The 24,148-nt window shown below is 38.0% G+C and overlaps 1 protein-coding gene and 1 long non-coding RNA gene across 6 annotated transcripts in view; one reads left to right on the top strand and one right to left on the bottom strand.

Annotated features, from left to right (window-relative positions):
* Nucleotides 1-24,148, top strand: part of NTNG1 (netrin G1) — a 158,855-nt gene that overhangs the window by 97,942 nt on the left and 36,765 nt on the right. For 3 of the 5 annotated variants that reach the window (XM_040610200.1, XM_040610204.1, XM_040610201.1), the window contains exons 5-7: nucleotides 9,683-9,709; nucleotides 19,704-19,769; nucleotides 21,677-21,736. In XM_040610200.1, the coding sequence (XP_040466134.1) occupies nucleotides 9,683-9,709; nucleotides 19,704-19,769; nucleotides 21,677-21,736 (153 nt within the window). The remainder of the gene's footprint in view (nucleotides 1-9,682; nucleotides 9,710-19,703; nucleotides 19,770-21,676; nucleotides 21,737-24,148) is intronic. The other 2 variants (XM_040610202.1, XM_040610203.1) reach the window with 2 other exon arrangements.
* Nucleotides 10-11,163, bottom strand: LOC121095428. Its single transcript, XR_005830098.1, has 3 exons — nucleotides 10,607-11,163; nucleotides 208-386; nucleotides 10-132 (listed from the first exon to the last, which is right to left on the bottom strand). It is a non-coding gene; the product is annotated as an uncharacterized LOC121095428 (long non-coding RNA).

Here is a 24,148-nt window from a genome sequence, read left to right as displayed (position 1 = left end):
TATCTGCAGTCCTGCTCCAGCCGTGGTGCTGGCAGCTCTCCATTCAAACATCCTGTTGCCCTGACATTCGAAATAACCTCAGCTCAGTGTGTGTGATGAGGTCCGTGCTCCTTTTTTGTACATTTAAGAAAGCTAAAAAAAAAATCTCAGACCAAATTTTTCCAATTAATGACTAAAGATCTTGAGGTTGCTACAGGAAGTTTTTACCTGACATTGACCTGCGGTCCAGATTCACATGCGCTCTTGTAGATCACTGCAAACGTTGAAGGGGGACAGCGAGGGCAGACACACATGCTTCACTATTCTAGGACACAATATTCCAAGGGAAGTTATTGACAGCTGCACTTCCTGGTCCTGGGCAGGACTGGGTCAAAAAGAACATGGTGCTGAAAGAGAGGGCACAAAGACAAGCATGAGCATCAGTTCTTCCTTTTGTGCATGTATGAAATACACAATAATTTAGAATCCTCCTGAACTGAGTAACAGACTTAAATTCCTTTGAAGAAGATGAGGAGAAATCACCAAACTTGTTGACAGAAGTTACTAAATTCTTTTAAGAAAAGAGTGCGTAGTTTTGCCCTGATTAAAAGCAAAACATTCATTTTAGAATATTCGAATATAAAAATTTACTGAAAAGTTATTTGGGAGAAAACAGAACTACGTACTGCAGTTGAATGAAAAGTTTAAAACCAGGAGCAATATGCAATGCTCAGAATGTTATCTAAGACTTCAAAGCAGCAGCTGTGAAGAATCAAAACTCAAAAATGAATATCATAGGAAGCAGGACCTTATCAAGTTTAAATGTGAGCGTAATAGACCAAGTAACAAACCATGAAGTGTGGGGGCATGAAATTATGATAAAATTCTTACGGAGAAGAAAAAAATGAACTTCCAAAAAGCAGGGGAAAAACATTTTGTAAGAGTTTTTACTTCTTTGCATGTTATAAGAAGTGAGCATGCCTCACAGAATTTATACTTTAAACCTATGTTCAGGAAAAATGGTGAGATTTACCAGGTTGGGTTTATTTATATATTCTATATATACACATACACATACATACTTGTGTATATATACACACATACACATATATATATAATGCAGTTGCTATTCCAGCAATCATCTAAGCTAGTGACAAGATACATCTGAACATGAAAACGGGGATCGTTCTAAATGCAGCTTACTGTGTCAGTTACATCATTTCCAATCAGTTGAGTACACACCAGACGGAACAGTGGAATTAGCGCCCACCAAAAGGATGCCTGAAGCTTGTTAAAACAACTTTTGACATTATTGAATTCCATCAAATATACAGTCCCATCAAGCAACAAAACGTTTTGCAAATTATAGGCAATCTTTTATTGTTATGATTATTATTATTATTATTACTGTTATTACGATAGCATCATGAAAACATAACCTCGTTTGAGCTGACAAATGCTCCACTTGCCCTCAGATCCTGGCTTCAGCAGTGATCAGCAGCAGGAATTTATGGCAAACAGGAAGAAGCATGAAGGATTTCTTCTTTGCCTTCCCAGTTGCCAGCAATAAACTGGCTTTCTGAGCCGGACCCTCCATCAGCCCCACAGTGGTTGCCAGCTGCTGAGCGCAGGGACCGACCCAGCTGTCATAATCTCAGTGACATTTTACGGCAAATGCATTTCACATTTTAATGACACAATGAGAGAAAGGTATTTCCTTTTGTTTGCTTGAAATGTTTTTATACGGTTAGGCCTGTGCCTCCTTAGGTAGAAAGAAACAGAGAATAATGCATCCCCACTTACATCCGTTATACCGTTTATGATTATATTGACTTGATATGTCCACTCACCCAACCTATTTTATAAATGACAAATCCTAATCTATTTAATCTTATCTTTCTAAAACGTGCCACATCTCTGATCATCTGCGCTTTCTTGTTCTCTTCTGGTTCTGTGTCATTTTTTTATTTGGTGGGGCTAAAACTACACACGATATTCTAGACATAAGAACAGCATTGATCTTTTACAATAGCATAAAAATGTTTCTGCTTTATATTTTGTTATTACAGGGATCACCCCTTGAGTCATTTTTAAAGCCTGTGCCACAGTTACAACATTTCTTCTGGCATCATGCTTGACAAATGTGACAGGTTATATGTTACAGTAGTTAGTTCAGAAATGTCGTATTTGAGTTCTTTTATAACATTTTTCGGGTAACATCACCTTATGGCAATACTTATTGTTTGGTATTATTTACGTCTTCTAAAAAACCTTCAGCTGATGATAGATGTAGAACAACTTCCTTGGATTGTGAGAATCTCTCTAACGTTCTTTCTTGTGAACATTAGTGAAAACAATTTATTTAGTATTCAGTACCTTTATACCTTAATTGTCTATCTACCCAACCATCTCTCTGGGAGACCTGCTGCTTCTAGTGTGGTTATTTTAACAAAAAAGAATTATTATACTTTTATGTCTGTAGCAACTTGATTTTCAAAAGACTGTGGTTTATATTTAACCTGACAGATTTTATGGTGGGGGTTTTTTCCTGTCTTTCTCCATTGAGATGACTTACACTTTCGAAGGGTGTCTTTCCAAAATCATCTTCATTCAGCTGCTTTGGGTTGGGTGTTGGCAGTTTTTTTGGTTTATAAGATAGCTGATTTTTATATTTTTTTTAGAAATTGATGGGTTATATGTGATTATTCTGAGTCTCTCATAGACTTTATCTCTAGCCTGCCTTGACGCTGTTTGCATTAAATCTTTTTAGCTGCTCTTTTCATTTTTCTTTTGACTTCCTCATTTTTATCTGCTTGTTCTGTGGAAGTTAAATATTACTGCAGTGGATATTTATTTTTTTCATCCTTTTCCTTCTCAAGAAGTATGTTAACTTTCAGTCCAGAAGTCAACTGATACTGCTTGAATCGGGTCCTGTGTACTACTCAGAACTAAATCAGCTTATCTTCTTGTGGGTTGTCTGATCACTTGCTCCAAGAAGCAATCATTTATGGCATGTAAAAGCTCCATTTCTTTTGTCACTTGCTGATTTAACGGCACGTGTGTTGGAGCATATGAAATTTTGCATTATTGTGTAAACTCTCTGCATAGCCGATGTAATTTCACTTACCCTTTGCATTTATGTCACCGTCTCCATCGTGTGGCCAGCAATGCATCCCTAGCATTATACTCCCCAGTCAGGCATGAATTCTGTAAATAGTTGCTGGAACATGTTGATAGAATTAACTTACCTGGTTTGACCCTGAATTTCCCTTGACATATTACTTCAATTCCCTGGGGACACTTTGTATAATCTGGTAATACAGTGTCCTTTTGATACTCTTCCTTCCTGCAATTTTCAGACTATCTTTTCCATCTGAGACCAAAATATTTTAGATTTTAAATGGATTTGAAGGTTTGGGTTTTTTTTATATAAGTATGCTTAAATAAGATACAGCTAAAAATAGTTGTATAAATGAAACAGATTTTTTTTTTTTCACAAAACAAAAATATCCCTTTTCTTGATATTCTCTGAATTTGGGAAGTTTCCTCTGACCCAGCAAGAAGCCTAATGCCTGTTTCCAAATCTTTCCCAGCTGAAGCTTCTGTAGTTTCCACTGTTCTGCTTCTGCCATTTTTTTGTAGCCAAGAAGACTTTATTGTAGCTTTTCAAGCTACAGCTCATGAAATACAAGACCGTTCTAGATTGTACTCCAGACATAGGCTAAACCTTGATATAAAGCCATTTTCTGTATCCTTCTCATTTTAACTCTACATGAGTTTTTCAGGAGAACACAAATTGTTTATTCCATGCTTTGCTTGTGAAAGACACCGAGTACTCTGTTGTTTACTGGCACTAACAATATCTCCGCATTTGTCTCCTGCACACATTTATTTTGTATTTTCATTCTATCTTGCTGGCTATTTTGTGATTATATTTATTCCCTTGTGCTGCCACATTCTATGGAGAGTTTTTTCTGCAATATGTTTTGACACTCAGAGCGAACTTAACTAAATTTCTCTATACTTGGTATTACAAGATAGCTTTTCTCTTCAGCAGTCGTATGTGCCTGCCAGCACTAGCCCTTTTCTTCCTCCTGTTGTTTAGATCATCTTTGGCACTTATGTTCTTTGCTCCATCAGACAGAGCTGTCTAAGACTGCTGGGCTGCCATCCATCAAAGCCTGCTCACTTTTTGTCAGTCCCTCCACAACCAATAACCTGTACCACAAGTGCCTGACACTCAGCAAAACCCACCTCCCAGCTGTTATATGACTTTCCTAATTCGTAGTTTAACATGAAACAAAGGATTGACCAGGACACGGGGAACGTCGGTGGTTCTTTTCAGTCAACAGTTAGGCAGATAGTCTAAAGCACTTCACTGAATTTCTCCTGCAGCGGGTCCTCCTCCGACAGTATAGCCTCTGTCTCAGCAGCATGGCCTTAATCCTCCCTAAATAGGAAAAGGCTTACAAGGCATCACTGCAGCACAGCTGCCACACAAACAGTTTCTGGCAAAAAATGTGGCACCTGAAGTATTGCACTGATTACCTTCATCTGTGTTTTTTGTTTTCCCCGTAAGCATTTGCTAACGCAAAGCCATCTTGAAGGACCGGGGTAAATGAAGTTGGCCAAAGGGTGGTGCGATGGCAGGCTTTCTGTTCAGGAATCCAAGCAGCATGGATCCCTGTAACTCCAAAGATCACACATCCTGCTGTCCTGTCAAAGCAGATGCATAAGGTACATGGTGTCCCATTTTCTAAGGGCCCAATTCCCCCAAACAAATGGAAGGAGCTTTCCAGTGTCTGCTTGCATGACTGCGGAAGATGAAGTGATCCCACATGATCTCGATCTGAAGGAATGGGTTACTCATGTTGAAGATGTAAAATGTTGCTCCTCAATGATTTTGATAACACCTTCCGTAGAGAAAAAGGAAGATATGAATGCAAGAGTAAGTTACAAAACAGCAAAGCTTCTTGCTGTTCCTATTTTATATTACACAGCAGTTTTGGCTCATGAAGTTTACAAAATATGTAAAAGCCACACAAAAGCTGTGTCAGGCTGGGAAACTTGGTGGTGGAAGCAAAACTGCAGTGCATCAAGAGCATTCGGGAAGACAGAAGTGTCAGGAAAACCTGCAAATGATAAACGTCAGACTCCAGCTAGGTATCCAGTGCAATGGCCAGCAAAACATTGCAGGTACCTATGTAAAAACGGTGCACTACAAATAACATGTGCTGTATTTTTTTTAAATGGGGCTTGACAAATTCTTCTTCAGCATATTACTCTCTTGCGTGACCCTGCCAAGTTGGTTGTTTGTGCTGGTTACAGTGGCATCTGTTGCTGGGAAATGAATTGCTTCCATCCATCACTGGCCTCAGACAACTCTCTTTTTACCATATACAGTGAAGACGAGCACTGGAAGAGGGTTCTAGTCCATAAGCAGTATGGGAAGGCAAAGTGTCTGTTATAAGATACTCAAAGTTCTAAAAATTGTCTGAGTTTCAGGCTTTTTTTGTACTTTCTAATATCTAATACTCTTATCAAGAAATTATGATTCCTTGAAAAATATTTTTATCTCACTGGGAGTTTACTAGACTCTTTTCTGTACTGGTTTGGAGTCACTAAAACATCATGAGAAAAAGTCCAGATTATAAAAGGTGTTACCCAGTAAACCAATAACTGTTAACTCTGTCCCATTTATTTGTGGTGGTATTGCTTGGGACAGCAAAAGTGGATAATAACAAACTTAATCTAAGCAGTTCATTTTCTGGGAATGAAACATTTTTCAGTCTTTACAGAGCAAGCAACTGCAAAATTAACAGTAGCAGGAGTTCTAGGGCTCTTGCAGCGAAACACATGAAATTTCCTAAGAATTGTCTCTTTTACATAGCTCTGACTCCTGCTATGGAAAGCTCTGTACTTTGTTCTCGTTTAAGAGTTAAAATGTGATGTACAGAGTACAATTATGTCTCCTTTGCCAGTACAGCTCTCGCACAGTTTTGCTCAGCCATCAATAGGCATCCAGATTTGTACTGCATTATTTACTATCATATCCTGCCATGCCTTCATAGGAGGCAGTCCGAATCCTCAGTTTCTGGGCTGCATTCACCTAAACCGGATCACTCACTGTGCTCTTGGGGACACTTTCGCTGCATGTGAGCGAGCTGAGCGTAGCGTCTGGATAGCAGCACGAGCATGTCCCTGGCTCCCTGTCATACGGCAGGTGCACATTCCACTTGTGATGGAGAAGAGGAATGAAGACCATGGGAAAGATGGTAGCCAAGAACGCGTTGACAGAGTAATTCCTCCACCCCACATGTACTCCCTGCCCACGAAGGGATGTGTCCTGGCTGCATTAATTGTGCTGCTGATGGGAAGCGCACGCAGGCATTGACGATGGAGGTGGTAAGAGGAACGGCAGGGTATGACCCACCCTGAGAGTGGAAGCAGCAGTGTGGCCCTTCTCACCCAAACCTTGATGCTCCTCCTTTGTGTTATGGATTTCCCAATGACACAAACTATATGAGAAACTGAAAACTTGCTTTCTTTTCTACCATCTGATTTGCTTTTTTCTCTCCATTCTCAATAGTCAGCTCCATGGTAGATAACAGCTAAAACAATCCGCTTCTGGAAAAAGGGGAAATGAGAAAATTACAGGGCAGATGCAGAAGATCCTATAAAAGGAAAACACCAGATTTCTTTCTCTCAAGTAATGCGTGTATATTTAGATGCACTTACAGGGAACATGTAATACACCAAACCACCACCCTCAAGTCAAGTCAAAAATAATAAAAAGTATTAGAGACTTTCTTCTGCAATGTTTGCCATTTCCGGGGCAGTAGCTACCCCTGAACTTTCTTTGCACACTCTACTCACTGTTTCCTCGCTATAAAACTATTACCAGTAATAACCATCCCAGTGATTTCAACCGGAAGATCATTTAGACTGCACATTGCTTTGGTTTAACAACTGAATATACATAAATGCAATCACTTGGGTTTATTTACTCTTTATGTCTAGCTAAATAGCGTTCTGCATCAAGGGAAGGTAACGGGCCTGATTCTTCATTTCTGTCTATAACCTGTTCACATCATTTCATGCTGCAAAGTACTCAGATTTCAATACAAGGCTGACTGGAAACGATCCCCATCATGCAACATACCGGTTTTCATCCAAAGGGCCGGCAGCGGTGGGATGGCTTCCGCCACCTGCCAGCATCCCGGCGGCATTGCCACGGCGGGAGCCACCCCCCTCGGCCCCCGCACGCCTCCGCCGACAAGTTACATACACCTCCTGTGCTGTTACCTAAGGGCTTGCACCAAATACTGCTCGGCTGAATTCAAGAGCTGGTCTCAATATGTAACTCCAGATCTCACAAACACACTCGTACTAAGAATAATTTTCCCATCATATGTGCAGTTTTCACAGAGTGTTAATAGATACTGCTTTGTGGCCCTACATAACCAGCTCCTTTCCAGACAAACTTAGAAGTGCCATTCGCACTTTCTTTAGCAGAAAGGACACAAAGTAGTGCACTATCAAGGCCAGTTGCCACACATAGGGATGGATACCTGGTATTGCAAAAATCAAGCTGGTTACAGATCACTCCAACCCAGAAACCCTGTACAGCGATGACAAAAGAGCTTCTCAAACAGAAACTGAAGACAACTTTGCAAGGTTAATGCAGAGCCCTTCGGGCTAGCAGGCATCTCGCTTTCATTGTTCTCTGCCCAGAAAACATTTATCACTGTGAATTCATTGAAATTTTTGAAGTACAGCAAAATGAGGCAAGCAGACTTGCAGGAAAACCTCTCCCTTTGCTACAATCTGTTCAGGAGAGAAAGGAGAGGATATTTGTATGTGTGTGTAGGAGAGAAGAAGGTTTGAGGCGGGGGAGTATACCCAGAGGAAATACAAATACCATTTCACAGTGGAAGTCTGATGCAAGAACACAGTATCTGTATTTTAGCTAATATTTGTGCGGGTTCCATCAATGTATAAAGGAAAACGAATCCTGCTAATTTAAAACAATTACAATGACTTGCAAAAATGTAAACAAGTTGCTATTGAAACTTCAGGGGAAATTATTTGAAAATGGATTGCCTTTTTGACATTTAAGAAAAAGGGATAGAAGGCCTTTTACATTATCCTAACTGAAAAAAAGCACTTTTCATTACCTTCAGAACTGTAACATCATTGTTCTGGAACAATGATATTTTTATTTAGCTTTTAATACCTCGTGATTCTAAAATTTTGAAAAGTACATGTTTATCTCATCAGAAGTAGAAATAACCAAGTTTGCAAACGGCACCTGGGGCTCGGTTAGCAGCAGGTGCTGCCTCCAGTGCAATGCCCGGTGCTCTGCTAGACCACAGGTTCTGTAGGATACGAAACCAGAGAGCTGCAGTTCTGATGTGTGCTCCAGGACTGATGGGGTGAAACACAAAAGATCTGCTTATGGTCACCATTCTGCAAATGCAATTACTTCAGCATTGCCTTAGCCATGCCACAAGTTAGAAATGTTCCCACCTTGACTCTACAACCTTGCTTACAGTGAGTATCATCTACACTTAAGGCATTCCTTTGCTCCAGTTTGCGTAACTGCAGAATGAAGTCCATGCCACCTCTGTGTAAGACAGAACTTCAAGATAGATGTTGAAAGAAGTATAGCAGATGTTAAATGGAGAAACAGACAGATTTCTGCTATAAAAGTCTTTGCCATTAGAAGTCAATAAAACTTCCAAAAGGCAAACTGTATTTAACTGAGAAGATGCAAATATCCAGGATTTAAATACTGATCTGCAATTTGTGACTTCAACCAAATAGACTAGCAATATTGCCATTAGCAATGACATTTAATCTAAACAAGACAGCATTTCAGGAAAGATTCCATGTCCATATTTTGGTGCTACACACCTTTCAAGACAGAGCCACCAGCAGGTTACTTGTTGGGACTGCTGCATCATGCAACACGAGATCCCGCATTGGTAATCTAACGGAGGAGCTTTACTCCACAGCAGCCCCACCTCTTCTGGTAAATCTCACCTGCCTCTGGAATGCTTTCCTTGCATTAATTCAGCTTAGGAATTGAAATGAAAGTAGGGGGGACACAATTAAAAAAAAAAAAATAATCAATGAGAGGCTTAGTCAATATGACCAACCTAATGCATTAGATTGTTTCGCTCAATTACATTCCTTTTCCCTAGTTTAATTTAGATAACCATCAGGTAAAAGAGGGGAAAAAAATAGCTATATACAGTTAATGCAACAGAAGGTGTCAACTGATTTAAGCAGCTGGCCAAAGCAGTTAGCAGTGCATCTATCCCTTGGTTAAATTATTCTTGTAGATCTGCATAATACATGCATGACTGATATTTTTATCGAAAGCATTAAACCTAATGGCTGGTTAGTTGAAATACAAAACTGTTCTGAACAAATTCATGAAGTTCAGAGAGCTGGTGTAGGTCCCAGAAATACCCATCTGTCAATACATTTTAGTGGTCCCTGCAGTCTCATACTGAAAAATCTAAAGACTGCATTTATAAAGGGCTGGAGACATACTGGCGGTTGCTTGGGTTTAACTATGTATTGATAAAATATTCTGAAATGTGGGAGAAGATTGTTTTCAGAATCTTAGATGTAATAGCTCAGCCAACTGCAGCAAACAGTTAACTATAGCTTTTTGTGTTTTCTTTCTCTACAGGTATACCCAGTATTTCCAGTATTGGTAGTAAGTAATAAAACCGGTGTTGTTTTGCTTTGTCATTCAGCTTCTTGGATCTAATTTCCCAACATCCCTTTTCTGTTGTAGATAATATTTCTCTGAAAAAGTTCTCTGTAGTGCAGGGGGGCTCTGTATTGCCCTTCCACTGTTGCATTAACGTGTCACCATATCACGTGGTCAGAGAGAATGTCACTGCTGACATCACATCTGCCTTCAGCTACAGATTTTCTGATCAGCAGATGAAAACTGAGTATGATACAGAGAATTAAGACACTATTCCACAGAAGATATTTGTTGAGTATCTTTTCAAAAAAAAAAAGGAAAAAAAAAGTGTTTGCTGCTAATGAAAGCATACGACCATTAATTTTCATCCATGTATGTCTGTGTGTAAATTCAAAGAGCAAGTGGAAGAGTTTATAAATGGAAGAGTTTTCATTAAGCAAATGCAGTGTACCTGCTGGAATATTTGCCTTAACGCCAGCGACCTTTGAAATGGGCTTTACTCCACAAAATAAACAATTGTGTTCCTTCACAAAAACTTGCTTTCTTGTGTGCAATTAGAGCATCAAAATGTTACACTTAAACTACAACAAAACCATAATACCATTATGTAAAGAACTATTATATCAAAAAAAGAGGTAAAAAATTAAATAAAACATGTGAACGAACTAAGGTAGCTGAGCTGTAAGTCTCAGCTGAGTTCCGTAGCAGAGCAGTGCCCATAGTCATGGCATGTTAGCTAATTAAAAATAAAGCAGGGAGACGGAAATGGGATCCTGCTGTGGCTGACGGAAAAAATATTCCCCACAGCCTCAGCTTTGCAGAGGCTTTAGACGCAACTTGTGTGATGCAGAACTATCACAATAATAAAATATCACAGTACTAAAACACAATTTGCCATACCTGATATCCAGCTGAAAAGCTTCTAATAACTTGGGTAAAACTATCTCGCTTCTTATGATGCAGGGTCAGGTCTATCAATTTATAAATCAGCTCAGTTTACTTAAGCTCATGAATGGCGCTGATTTGTTAAGCTGTAGACAGCAAGTTAAATGCCGTCAAAACTAGCCTCCGTGCAAACAAGAGCGGCGTTAGCAGCCGAGTGCCAGGGCATCTGGTTTGTGGCTTTAAGCAGTGAAACAGCAGCAAGGACAATAACATGCAAATGAAAGCCTTCAATCTTAATAATGTAATTTTCCCACTGTAGTGTCTCCTTTGGCGTTTGCATGACTGCAAATGCATAGTGATATGCTGTTTTCAAAATCTGCTGTTTATACATGTATTTTGTAACCAAAAAATGAACTAAATGAAAGAGAAGTTTGCATCGCTGTTCTCAGGAATATTCCTGCCATCAATAACAGAAATGGGATGAATGGGAAAATAGCTCTTTGGAGTCTGGTTGTGCTATAGTTTCCTAGTACTGTGTTGCATGGAATATATGGTTGTGTTTTCACTTCACACTCCATACAGCCTTCCTCACCACATCCGCCATTTCTGAGCATCAGCAGATGTTGGCCTTTGAAAACTTAATAGGGAAACTCAAACACCTTTTAAATAATGGTGAGCTGAAAGGATGCATTGTTGACCTCTTTGTATTTTACACCAGGGTGATTTAGTACAGTTTATCTATTACAAATGGAGACAATTCTGTTTAACATTCCATAGGAAATATGAGTTTCTACAGGTCTATGCTTTACCTTTAATCTGCTCTAAATGTCTTGGAATAATATGTGGTAGAATTCAACAAATTTCTTTGCCTAGCTGGAAAGGATGAAGCATGAGCACCTCTTCATGAGCACAAGTAAATACTGATATTCTGCATGGTTTTTTCATGTGTTTTTTCTTAAGTAGCTCACAGGGAAAATAGCTCCACTTGCACAATGTTCTGAACATCTTTCCTGTAAGATAGGAATAGCAGAATTATCATTAAATGAGGATAGAACCCATAAACTTCTCCTGGTCTCTAAGAGAATTTAACAGAAGTACAATTAACACATAAAAACTAACCAGATTAATTACTTGTGGCTGCTTTAATGGATTCTGCATGATTTCTTCCTTTGTCTAGGCTAATACAATGTTTGTGTTCGTATCAGCAGAGTATTTCCCCTTCTGGGGCCAGGAAGGTACTCTCAGGAGATACAGTTTGGGGTTTATTTTGCCTGGCAGCAAGCACTGATGGGGAGGGGATGCTGAGAAGGGTTGGGGGGGGAGGGCAGGGGCTGGGGTATTGGCTTTTGTGTCCTTCAAGCTTTTTCTAAAACAAGGAGGATGGGGTTCGGGCAGGGGAGTGTGAAGACTAAACTGCCAGCTTGCAAGAAAGATGCTACTGCAGGCGACATTCATTTAACACTTTTAAGACTGCAATGAAAGCAAGCAAAGAAAAATAAAACATATTTACCTGTGTGCACATATATGTATCATTATCTATTCCTTTTTTACCTCAAAGGATCTCATATTAAAGCAGCTCATCATTGAAGTTTGAACACAGAGAGTGGTCATGAAGTAAACATCCTTTCGGATCATCTAGAAGGGGGGGGGGGAGGGGGGGGAAGAGCTTTCCCATTAAGGTCATTTGTACCTGCTGTTGTCTATCAATTGAATAATAGGTTCTCTGATCATTTCCAGCATTCTTGATTCCAGTGCTGGCCCTTTCAGCATTTTTCAGCCATGTCTGGAAAAATACTGGTGAAAGTGTTAGCAATTAATGAGTCCCAAAACCATTTCATAATTTTAAACAATGCTTACATACAGTATGTAAATATTCTGAAAATTACATTATTTTACTTGCTAAAATAATGATTGTGTAATTTTGCATAGACCAATGCATCAAAATGTTCATTGTTGTGATCAAATACCAAAATTACTAAACTGTACGTGTGTGCCTTCAAAAAGTTGAATCTTCTAAACTGTAGCTTGCATCTTTTTTCCTGTAAAGCATAACTCCACTAATTATGCTAAACAGTTTGTTATAAAGGGTATAATTAGATACAGGATAGGATAGACATGATGTGCAAATAGCTCCGTGTGGGTGATTATCACCTTAAAGCCTGCTGGTGGCAGATGAGTCAGAGTTTAGAGACAGACCATGCACCCAAGTGCAAGATGCAATCACGATAATCAAATGGTATTTTCTGCTTTGTTCTCTATGTTTTAATTCTTCTTTACAGCCAATTTTAAATTGAGAACTTTTTTTTTTTAATCATAACGAATGCAAGATGCAAAAGTAAAAAAAAAAAAACCACCAACTACTGAATGGGCACTCTTATTTTATTGTTTTCTTAACCTTGAAAGATCTAGTAGGTTTTTTTCTGGAACTAAAATAGTGTCAGGATGAGCGTAGCTTTATTTGTTTTACATACTTGCTATGAAATTTTAATGTGTCTTAAAAGGTTGTGAGAGCAAATACTAGTGGATTTTTTTTTTATTTTTTTAATTTTTTTAATAACAACACAAAGTATTTTGGATCCGATTTTGCCCCCTTGTGGTAACTGAGAAGTGCTTTTATTAAATTTACAGCCATGGGATCAAAGCCATTACGATGCCAAGCTCTAGACTAGAGTACCTCCACAACATCCACATATGTCAGTAGGATATAAACATGTATAACTAGGTTGTACATTACTTTTCTATTATTATTTGAGGTCAAGTTTTACAGAGAACTGTACTGTCGAGATACCATTAAGATATTTATCTTCTTAGAACACTTAAAAATTGTCTTCAGACTATATATATAATTTTAGACATAGTAGCCAAATGTTCTCATTTAAATTCAATTTTATCCAAGTCTGACTTTTTAATAAATACTGTTAATCAGGCTCCTAGTCTAAGGCAATCACCTTATCTAAGTAACTTACTATAAGATCAAGCCAGTAACAGTATTTGTTTTCCCTCCTTTATTTTAATACTTTGAAGCGCTCAGAATTCTTCACTGTAACAATTAGATTTTCCATTATATTAAAACATTACTGTGCTGAAAGAGAATACTGTTAGCCTATGCGGTATAAGGCACTCATTTAAATACTGGATCTGAAAGAAATTTAATATTCCACATAAAAAAAATTATGAGTAGTTTCTTTACCAGGTAGGATTCATAACAAAGCCAATTTTCTTCTGTATAGCTAGCATTTCACCCTTGAAGTTCAGTAGCAAAGCACCCACGCTGGCCCCAGCACTGAGCAGAGACCACCTCTTTGTGCAGTGATTTCTAGTGCAGGGTCAGAAACGACCAACGCAGCTGCAGGGAGCACTGACAGGTTGTTGGGGGTTGGGGTGAAATTTGGGGGAGCCTTTGTTTCAGTTTTTGTTTCGCCAGATCCACCAATTTTAACAGATAAGAAGAGCTATTCTCACCAGTCTAGTAGACATGGCCACTGGCCGTGTCCTACTGTTTCTCCTTCTTATCCCACTTTACCTGCATCATCTTGGGTTAGTTAGAAACAGTGTATCAGTCAAACAGTCTTTCTGACGCCTTTTTGATTTGCTGTAACATATCTGAAGTTACTTTAGTTCACAGTTATCTTTGTTTCAACCATTTAATAAACAATGAAGTGATAGGACACTATAGAAGACAAGATATCAACTTTTCAATATGTACTATGGTACCCGTGCAAAACACTGCACCTGCAATATGCAAGTTTAGCTGCAGTTACTCAAGGAAGTTTACAGAGAGCAGACATGATCCATAAAGATATCTTAAAATCTAATAAAGCTTGGGGAGAAATTCCTAGCAAAAAATGCACTTCTATATTTTACTCTCTCCTCTTTTTCTTTCTGTTCCTTAGGCATGTAATCAGTTCATTTCATAGAGTATAAGGGATGAATAAGGTTTCCAAATCAGCATTCTGATTTTTAAAAAATTATCTTGATTTACTGTTCTTTCTCCGTTGTGAATTACTGTACAATAATCCTAATCAACCAGCCAATTTCAGCATCTTTGTAGGAAAAAGCAGAATCAATCAAAATAAAAAGGAACAACCCCTGGAAACTATCAATAGAATAAATTACTTTTTTTGTCATGAGATAGTATCTAAATATTTCCTTCCAAAACTACTTGAATTCATTGTTCACTTTTGCAAATATTTGAGTGGAAATACTCACAATTGAGGAATACTCCCTCAGACCTCATTAGTTTGAAAATTAGCCAACACATTTGTTAAAATCAGTGGATTTTTTTTCTGATATCTAAAAGAGCTGGATCATTGGATTGTTTTTTTTAAAAGCCTCTAAAAAAATCACTTTCTTTTACTCCAAGACAAGTGGACACATAAAGGACTAATTGCATTTAAATTCTTCCAACAGTTATAAAAGCTGTTATGGCCGAGGAGCTGCCATAAAACAACCACATCTTCACAAATATGCAGAATTCTCCTTTCTTCAAAGGAACAGGTATGAAACTTCCTACATTGCTCCAAAACAGATTGCCTAACATTGGCCATGTATTTTTTTTTAACTTAATAAAGGGGTGATTTTTTACAAAAACTTTTTAAGCATTTCTTCTCTTTCGATGGGTTAGATTTTGCAGTGTTACAAAAGTGCTGAAAGGAAAATTTTATGTGAGGTAGGTTATCATGACTTAACAGAAGTAAAGAGATAGAAATGCTGTAATAATGGTAGTGTGATCATTGCAAGAAGTGATGGAATATCATCTCATATAAACACAACCAATTATTCCAGCAGTTACTAAATCTGCTATTGATTTCAATGAGCATTATTTTTTTATTATTCCTAATTTTTTGTCATATATCAACACCTAAAAATGCTGTCATAAAAACTGCACTGTGCTCATTAGATACTTGTATTTTAGAGTAGGTATTTACTCTCAAATACTCGTGGTTTAAAATAGGCAGTACCAAGGCCAGTTTTTCTGTGACTAGAAACATGGACTTCTGCTAGAATCATTAAGCTTATGCTGACAGTTTTTTAAATGCTTTTGTGTTTTAAATAGAAGTTGAAAGAAAGTTAAAAAAAAATATTAATCGGAATCTCTCACTAGGGTTCCTTATTGTTATTATAAATTAAATAAGTAATGATAGTTGTCAACACAAGTGCTCCCTGTCTGCCATTAGTGAGCGTTATTTAAGACTTACTGATTTATTGGTAGCAATTTTCAGCAAATGCGTTCTTCGTGGAGTGGGTCAGCAGAAGCTGTTTTGGAGAGGACAATGTGCTGGTCTGCCGTGGAGCGCAGGTGCCCCGGCAGCGACACAAGCTCATACACTCCGTCACCTGCGTTCTTCATCCTTGTGAAGGGATAGCCCCTCCCGGTGGGAATACGTTTTAATTTTACTGCCAGCTCAGTACTTGGTTGGAGTGAGAAGCCAACAAAGTGCTGATTAATTTCTGCCAACACCATGACAGGGCTTTTGCACGTGCAGCTGGCTGGCTGGCATCGGGCTGAACTACCCGTTCATCTCCATTAGTTCCCCAGTCTGAAGCCACGATGCAGCCCACGGTGCAGACTGCAGTTCCAGTGAATATGTGAGCAAATTTTCTTCATTTAATACCATAGGTAATTCCAATACTGTATATCCAAAAAAAGGATTGGGGCCCCGGGGGGGGGGGGGGGGGGGGGGGGAACAAAACCAAAGGAAATTATCATACACCTAGTAAATATAATGCAATCAGTTTCTCCTTAGTTCACAAAAGCAAGATTATTACTTTTTTTCCCCACTTGTTATTTCCTGCATACAATTGGCTTTGGAATGATAGTAACTAAAAATACAGAAATTTCCAATGCAAATTTAAAATGTTACATGGAATTTTCTGCTCAGTCTATGACACAGGTGCCTACAGTAGCTTCACTTCTAAATAACAATACTAAAATACACTTTTAGATACTCTTTCACATTTCTGTAGCCTTGTTTACCCAAAATAGCTGTCATAGAATAATATTACAGCAGATCTACATAGTATGTCTTATAGAATACCTATACCAAAATTCATTAATTACTCTGGCAAATAATGACTTCAGTTACACAGTACAGTATCCATACATGGAATTGTTCTGGAAAAGCTTGGTTTATCTAGTCAATTTCTTTACAAATAAAACCTTTAGTGGCAATCATTGAGGACTAGAAATATTTTCACAAGTTGCTATAAAAGAATAACTAGCTGCTAAATGAATCTTCCCAGTGCCTGTTCAAAGGATGACTCATCTGCTCCAATATTCTTGTGGGAATGACAGTCAACATTCTTTGACTTGGACGTCTCACATACCTTTTCAGATAAAGCATCTGAAGTCATCTTCATTATTTAAAAAAACAGAAAATTTCAAAGATAAGAAGAAAGGCCTTTATCAAGAAACCTGTAATCTTGGTGTTAATACATTTCATGAATAAGGACATAAGAAAAAAATACTCTTTTTACCAAAGATTTAAAAAAAAAAAAGAAAAAAAAAGGCAGCAGCACATAAGAGAAGCATTAATTCTCTGGGAGCGTTAACGACATTACCAAGCATCCCGGAGACACTGACGACAGCAGCTGGTGTCAGCTGGCTGTGACCCTGAACCACCTCAGCTAACTTTGAAGCTGACCCTGCTATGAGCAAAAGGTGGAAAAAAATGACCTCCAGAAGTCCATTCTAAGATGGCTATAATTATCACTAGTAACTAGTAATCATTGCTAGTAATAATACTTAATTGGTAATCTTCAGGCACTGTAAATATGCTCTTTATTGTTGTGGGTGCCCATTAAGAAACTCAGCTGAATGCAATCTAATCTAAAGGGTCAGGGAATTTTTAATTATTTTGCAGTAAGTCACAACCTTTGTTTTAAGTAAGTTTGCGAAAATGAGCACAGATCTATAGCATTTATAGGATTGCAAAGAAATACGTAACACTGATTTTTCTGTCATACAAATAATTATTTTATTTGGACAAAAGATTACTTGGGGAAATCACCATAAGAATAAGATTATATATGAAATGTTACTGATTATATGAATCAGATTATATAAAGTATCTGATTTCCTATATGGGACCTACAGTTTATTGATACGGCTATTCCAAGGGTTAGTCCTAAGGCATTACAAAGCTTTGACGCTATTACTTTTACTTCTGCTTAATACCTAGGCCATTTCAATTGAAGACCATTATGGATGTGAATTTTTATAGTAGGTGAAATTTTGTAGTAGGTATGTAGTATGCCTACACAGTATTCAACAACACAAGTAGGATACTGGAAGCTCCAGTCTGAAACATTACAAGTGTTCTGCAACAACCCTAATGTTGCACAATGGTTAAAAGAAAAAAAAGGCTCAGGGGACAGCAGGACAATGTAGTCCATAAAGATTGCTTTTCATTTTTTACCAGATGACTTTTACATGCATTCTCTAATGTCCAGTCCCTTTACAATCTTTACGTGTAGCTTAAGTGTCCTAAATCTACCAAAATTTTAACAGTGAATTGACTGTGCGAGTAATTTGCGTATGCTTGAAACTGTTGCCAGGCAATGTTTCAGGAGGTGGAGGATGGTGGTCTCTCAGGTGCATGGAATTAGTGTCTTTCAGTGGGCTAGGGTTATCACGCCACCTCCGTAAGTATGGCTTTTGGATGCCTTTTGTCATACACTCTGACTAATGTGTTTGCACTTCCTATGTGTGTGAATTGGTGGATCTGACCGGCAGAAGCAGGTTATCTTTTAATCAATACGTAGTTTGAGAATCTACCAAACTGACTCAGTCTTTCTTCCTTCTGTTTTCTTGACTGATAGGGAAAAGCACAAAAATGCAAGAATATGATGCAATGATGTGATTGTATCACAACTTGACTGATTCACTTTCAGAAGACTACCTAACAGTAAATGGCACAGTGCAGGTCATCATCCTTTCCTTGAATGGTTCTCTATGTGGGAACACTTTGGGGACAGCCAACCTCACTCAGCCAATTTGTCTTCACCCTTGACAAGTGGGTCAGAATGGGATGCCCTCCTTCCACATCAGGTGTTTGAAGCCCAAATTTTTTTGTCATAGCTCCCCTGAAGGTCTTCCAGTAAGATGGACATAACAGTGAGACACACCTTCCTCTCCCCATGAATATCACTGCTGTGTAGGCTGATGTGACTGTCCAGGAAAATTCTGTTCAGCTCAGAAAGGATGCAACCACTGCAGTACTCACAGAAGATGATAAAAATGTGGCCCAAATCTGATGTTCAAAGCTAGGCAGATGGAAAAGGAGAAAATATTATAACAGAAAAATAAGGAGAATATAAATACCTTTTCCCAGATCAGGGAAAGTTTTCTTTCCTCCCCCCACACAACCCCATCCCCTTCACTTACTCCCCATTCTGCTAAGGGTTATCACTGCCCACTGCTCCAGCCCCAAAACACATCGACCAGAGGAGATGAAGCTCTAAAGAGACATAGCTAATTCTTTCACTGAGAGGCAAAATGTTTCATGGAAGTAACACATTATGTAGGACTTTTAAGAAATGTAGACATTTAATGTTTTTACCAAAAAAAAAAAATAAAATCAAACTGTAAAATACATCAGCAGAGACGACAGGAAACAGAACACACAGAAGTAAGAAAGCAAAAGGCCCACTCTACTGGTAAATGTATTTCTTCTGATAACAGATATATAATTCACTCAAAAGGCCCTAAAACAGTATGTTTCAGTAAGATAATGTGTCTTTGGTAAGAAATCCGTATTTGTCTGATACTGTCATTTTATCTCTGCAGAGCAGCTTTACCAGAGTATGTTCCTGTTTTGTTCCTGGTGTTAGAACCATATATATTGGTCTAGGATATCTTCTATCACCAAAAAATATATTTTAAACCACAGAAGATACATTGTTACGCACAGTATTTTATGTCCATTTGGTGTTTTGGGAATCATCAATTGCTTGTTTTCTTGTTCACTGTGGAGTCATGTACTGTTCAAGTGCAACCTAGACTAGTCCAGTAATGGATGTTTGTATTCTATGTCTTTGTCCATATGCTTGCCTGTTTAGAACAATATCACAGATGTAAATAACAAAACCTGATTTTTCCTGATGCATGCAGATCCTCCAAAGTTTGATAGGATATGGCCGAATATTTCTTCCCTTGAGGTTTCTAAACCAAACCAAGGTAGGATGCTGTAAAATTCCTAGTGGTCTAAAGTTACTGAAATTGTTTTGAAGGAGTCCCACATGATGGCAAAAGTAGTAACAACAATAATCCAACTCATTTTTCTTCTGGTGCCAAGTAATGCTACTCTGTGAGAAAATAACCATAAAAGAGACCTTACCTGAAAAGGGAGCCTTCCAACACTCAAATTGCGCACATTACTGCAAAAAGTCTGGAAAAGTAGATGCACAGATTATAAGTACTGATATACAGAAAGCCCTGGATAACGTTCGACTTGTTTAGACAGCACAGCCTGTATTCTAAGTTCTGAGATTTTTGAGTGGGAAAGATTGTCATTGTCTACATCAAACCCATTTTTAATGTCTCGTTTCCACTTTGTTTTCCCAAGTGAGCTGAGAAGCATTCTCAGCTTGTGTGCCATCCACAATACAAGCAAGTTCTCTGCAGGATAGACTCATAGCAGTCTACAACTGGAGTGCCACACAAACAATTACTGACAGACTGTGGCATGATTATTAGCATTGAAAGAGACAGAAGACTAATAAAAGTAAGACTCTGTGTTACTTGAAGTTATGTTCGCCTATACTTCACATTTCAAAATGATTGTTCATTACAAAAAAAATGTCCTTTTGTTCTCCTTATTTACTGCCCTTTACTCCCCAAAAAATCCCTGCAGAAATCTGGCCTGTGGCTTGCTTTGACTGTTCAAAGGGTGTCCTTTCCATGCTGTAACACATACAACTGGAGAATAATGTTAATGAAAAGGTGATCTAGAAAATAGCTGCTAAACTGAACAAGATGTATTGGGAATCTGGGGGGGAATTACATGGGAAGGGCCATAGTTAAAGCCATTGATCACCATGACCAAATCAAAACATACGCACAGACTTATAAAATCTACCATGTTATATGTGCACATCTCTATGTTCCCAACAAAACAGAAAATACTAGTTGATTTGTGCTCTCTGTAAGGATTAACAATGTACTTTAGTTCTCATTATTCACATATATTTTAAATTAAATATCCCTGATGAAGTTACGCTTAGCTTTTCAGTAACTGCATTTAGCTCATGGTACATTTTCCAAGCTTTTGCATGTATTCCTTAAACAAAACAAAAAACAACAGATTGATCTCTGCTCCTCTGCTTTCTGTAAGGAGTAGCCTGCATTATTCACAGGAATTTTAAATCAAAACATTCCCAATTAAATGATACTTAGCACTTCTAATGGATTTCATAGCTTAATTATACTGCTTGTGATCTGAGACTTAACTTCATTACAAAATGAGTCTTGAACAGAAAATTATTCAGTCCTTCTTCCCCAAAATTAAGAGTTATAGCAAATTTACTTCCGATGTTTCAAGAGGGAGCACAAAACACAAAAACTTACAAGCATTTCTAGTCAGTTTTTGTGTTTGCAGCACATTGTAACAATGTTTAACATGTATAGTAGATAAAATACTTCCGTCAAGGATAGCATATGAAGAGAATAATTACAGAAATCTGCCTATACCTAATATTGTTAATGGTGTTTTCTTTGTTTATGCTGTTAGGCCAGAATAAATTTGTATACAAATTTAATAAAACCCTTTGCAGACCACTCTGGTTACCATATAGTCATTGGTCAGGGATTGGGAGAAATCATCAAATAACCTCTAACACAAAACTGCCAAAGTGTATAGATGTGAATTACATTCCCTTTCTTTATCTTGGATATTACAGCTCAAGTGATTCAATAGCAGATAGTACATAACTCATTTTCCCTGACTTTCAGTCTTTCCTTATAAAACAATAACCAGGGTTAAAGTTACTTTATAAGTTAGAAAATAAAAAAGTTTATTTTAATCTTTTGATTTGTTTCTATATGATACCTTTTCTAATTTACTGTTCATTTTATTACCTGTCCAGTTGCTCCCAAATTAGCTATGTCAACTGTTTCTTCTGTTCAAGTTGCAAACCACAAGAGAGGTAGGAATTCTTGGATTCATACAGTGATTCCATAGTGCTCTGTGTTGTGAAAACATTGCACTGTATGAATCTGGAATATCTGTGAAGTGTACCCATCAGTTTACTGGTGAGGCATTTTCATTGACAACAACAGAAGCATTAAGTCGCATAAACATAAGCCATACAAGGAAAATAAATACGCTTCTTAGACAGTTGCTGCTGGCATATGAAGTGACATGGCATTTGTTTTTAAAGGAGTTAAATGTATGAATATGACCATTCAGATCATTGACTAGAAAGCAAATGTTTGCTAGAGTCTTGTTTTCCTCACTGATATGCATAAATTGTAAAAGAGGATACATAAGCAGATTTGTTGAGGGCAAACAATACATAAAACGTCAATTGTCCGTATCCTCAAGTAGTGTCTGTAAATGCCATGGAGTGTAATGCATAGTTATGTCGTTTAATGCATTGTAAGTGCGCCTTACATCTTCATTTTATTGTAACAGTGTGCAAATTCAGAGCGTAGGCATTACATTTTGAACTGATGTTTCAGTGGTTTATTAAAATAATGGAATTATATAGGCATAATGAAGGATGCCAATATTCCCTCTGACTTACAGGCAACCCGTTTCATTTGCATATCTATCATTCACAGTCTGAACCCTGAGATCCTCTCATTGTTTTTCCTGATCAATTTATCTGTAAAGAGTATGTATGCAGATGTTTTGTCTTTCTGTAGCTATTGTGGTTATCTCATTATTCATGAAATACATATTAACAAGGAATAGGGATATTAACAAATGATTGAACTTAGTTTGACCCATTAGATGAGATCATGATGATGATCCATACTGTTTGTTATGAAGCAGGTCATTTCTAAGGTTACAGTGAAATCTCCTTTGTTTACCTTTTGTTAGTGTATAGGGGAGGAGCACATAGTTACTGGAAAATGAAAAAGAAAAATACTGTAATGATTTCTGAATGCACTTTTCTTGAAACACTCTTTGTGCTTTTAATTAGAGAATGACACTGATAGATGTCTCATGCATTACCTGTCTTAGTTTAAAAAATATGCTTCCCTTCTGTATGTGTTTACCATTGTTTCATGTGATGATGTTTTGTGTTTTATTGGTCGCAGCTGAAGCTTCAGCTGAACCTTGTCCCCACAGCACAATAGAATGTCACCTCAAAGATGTAAATGCATAGCATTATAATGGGGGGGAAAAAAAAGTACTGAATTTGTAGAAACAAAACTCTTAAGACTATCAACCTCTTTATGAGCCTCCTTCAATGGGCAGTTTTATCAGGCTTTTTACAGTGGGATCAAGATCGTTGCAATAGAATCACTGCATTGTCTTTACAGGCTCAAAGAGCCAATCCTTCTGTGAGTCAACAAGGAAGCTGACAATTCCTGGATCATCCAAAGCCAATTCTCAAATCTAACGTGGCTATCTCTTCTCCCTTTTTCCTTCACGTTAAACCTATCTAACTATCTTTGCCTCTCCTCTGAGGTTTTATTTGCCAAATCGTTTACTCCGTATTGTTAATAGCTTTAAACCGTCTCCGGTTTATCTGTGCCTTTTCTGACATGCAGTACTCAAAACTGAAAGCAGCATTTTCTAGCACTGTAAGCTCATGTTGATTCATTGTTGGTAAACCATCTGATTTTTATACTTCTCCCCCCGTCTCAGTGATTGTGTGGCTTTGCCAGTGTATGAAGGTGCTTGGGCTGCTCGCCAGAGGCACATACCCAAAAACTTTAAGCTGTGCTTCTGACAGTTCTAATAAGCAGGCTTTTTTCTGGTCTTGGTGTGCTGGTTAAGGTGAGCCACATGATAAAGCTAGAAGGGCCGTACAGCATTGACAGGTATCAGCATCCCAGCTGGCATAATGCTGAATGCAGATCTATACACTGTGTTTGACTGGTTTAGTGTGGCACCTCATGTAGCCAGTGGTAAAAATCATTCCATTTCAGTCGTATGAAGACCCTTTACATAGCTCTCTTAATAAAAGCAGAGGGATGTAAAAATGATTCACTTATCAGGCCAAGAGCAGTAAGCAAAATAGGTTCATATTACTGCACTAGCAAAATGCGGGAAGAGGTAGGGAGAAGCAAAAATTATTAAAAATTTGATTTAATCGTTACTTGCCATGGCTTTTTTTTTTCTTTGCACCATTGCCAATCTTTGATCAGATGTTAGACTGTTTTTCACTTAACTGGGTTTTTTTTCTACACCATATAGCATTTACCAGTCAGATGATCAAGATTCATAGACGTTTCCTGTATCTTAGTATAAGTTAACTTGGAGACTAAGGCTTTCTTTCACACAGCACAGTTGTTACAAAAGAGCAGGACCAGTAAGAATGCAGCCAAGTATAAGAACTGGTCTCATTGTTTACCTTTAACATTGATGAGCCACACCTGAACTT

Source organism: Falco naumanni, chromosome 11 (assembly GCF_017639655.2).
Source record: "Falco naumanni isolate bFalNau1 chromosome 11, bFalNau1.pat, whole genome shotgun sequence".
Classification (NCBI taxonomy): Eukaryota; Metazoa; Chordata; class Aves; order Falconiformes; family Falconidae; genus Falco; species Falco naumanni.
Note: the sequence above shows the minus strand (reverse complement) of the source record. Positions and strands in the feature narration are given on the sequence as shown.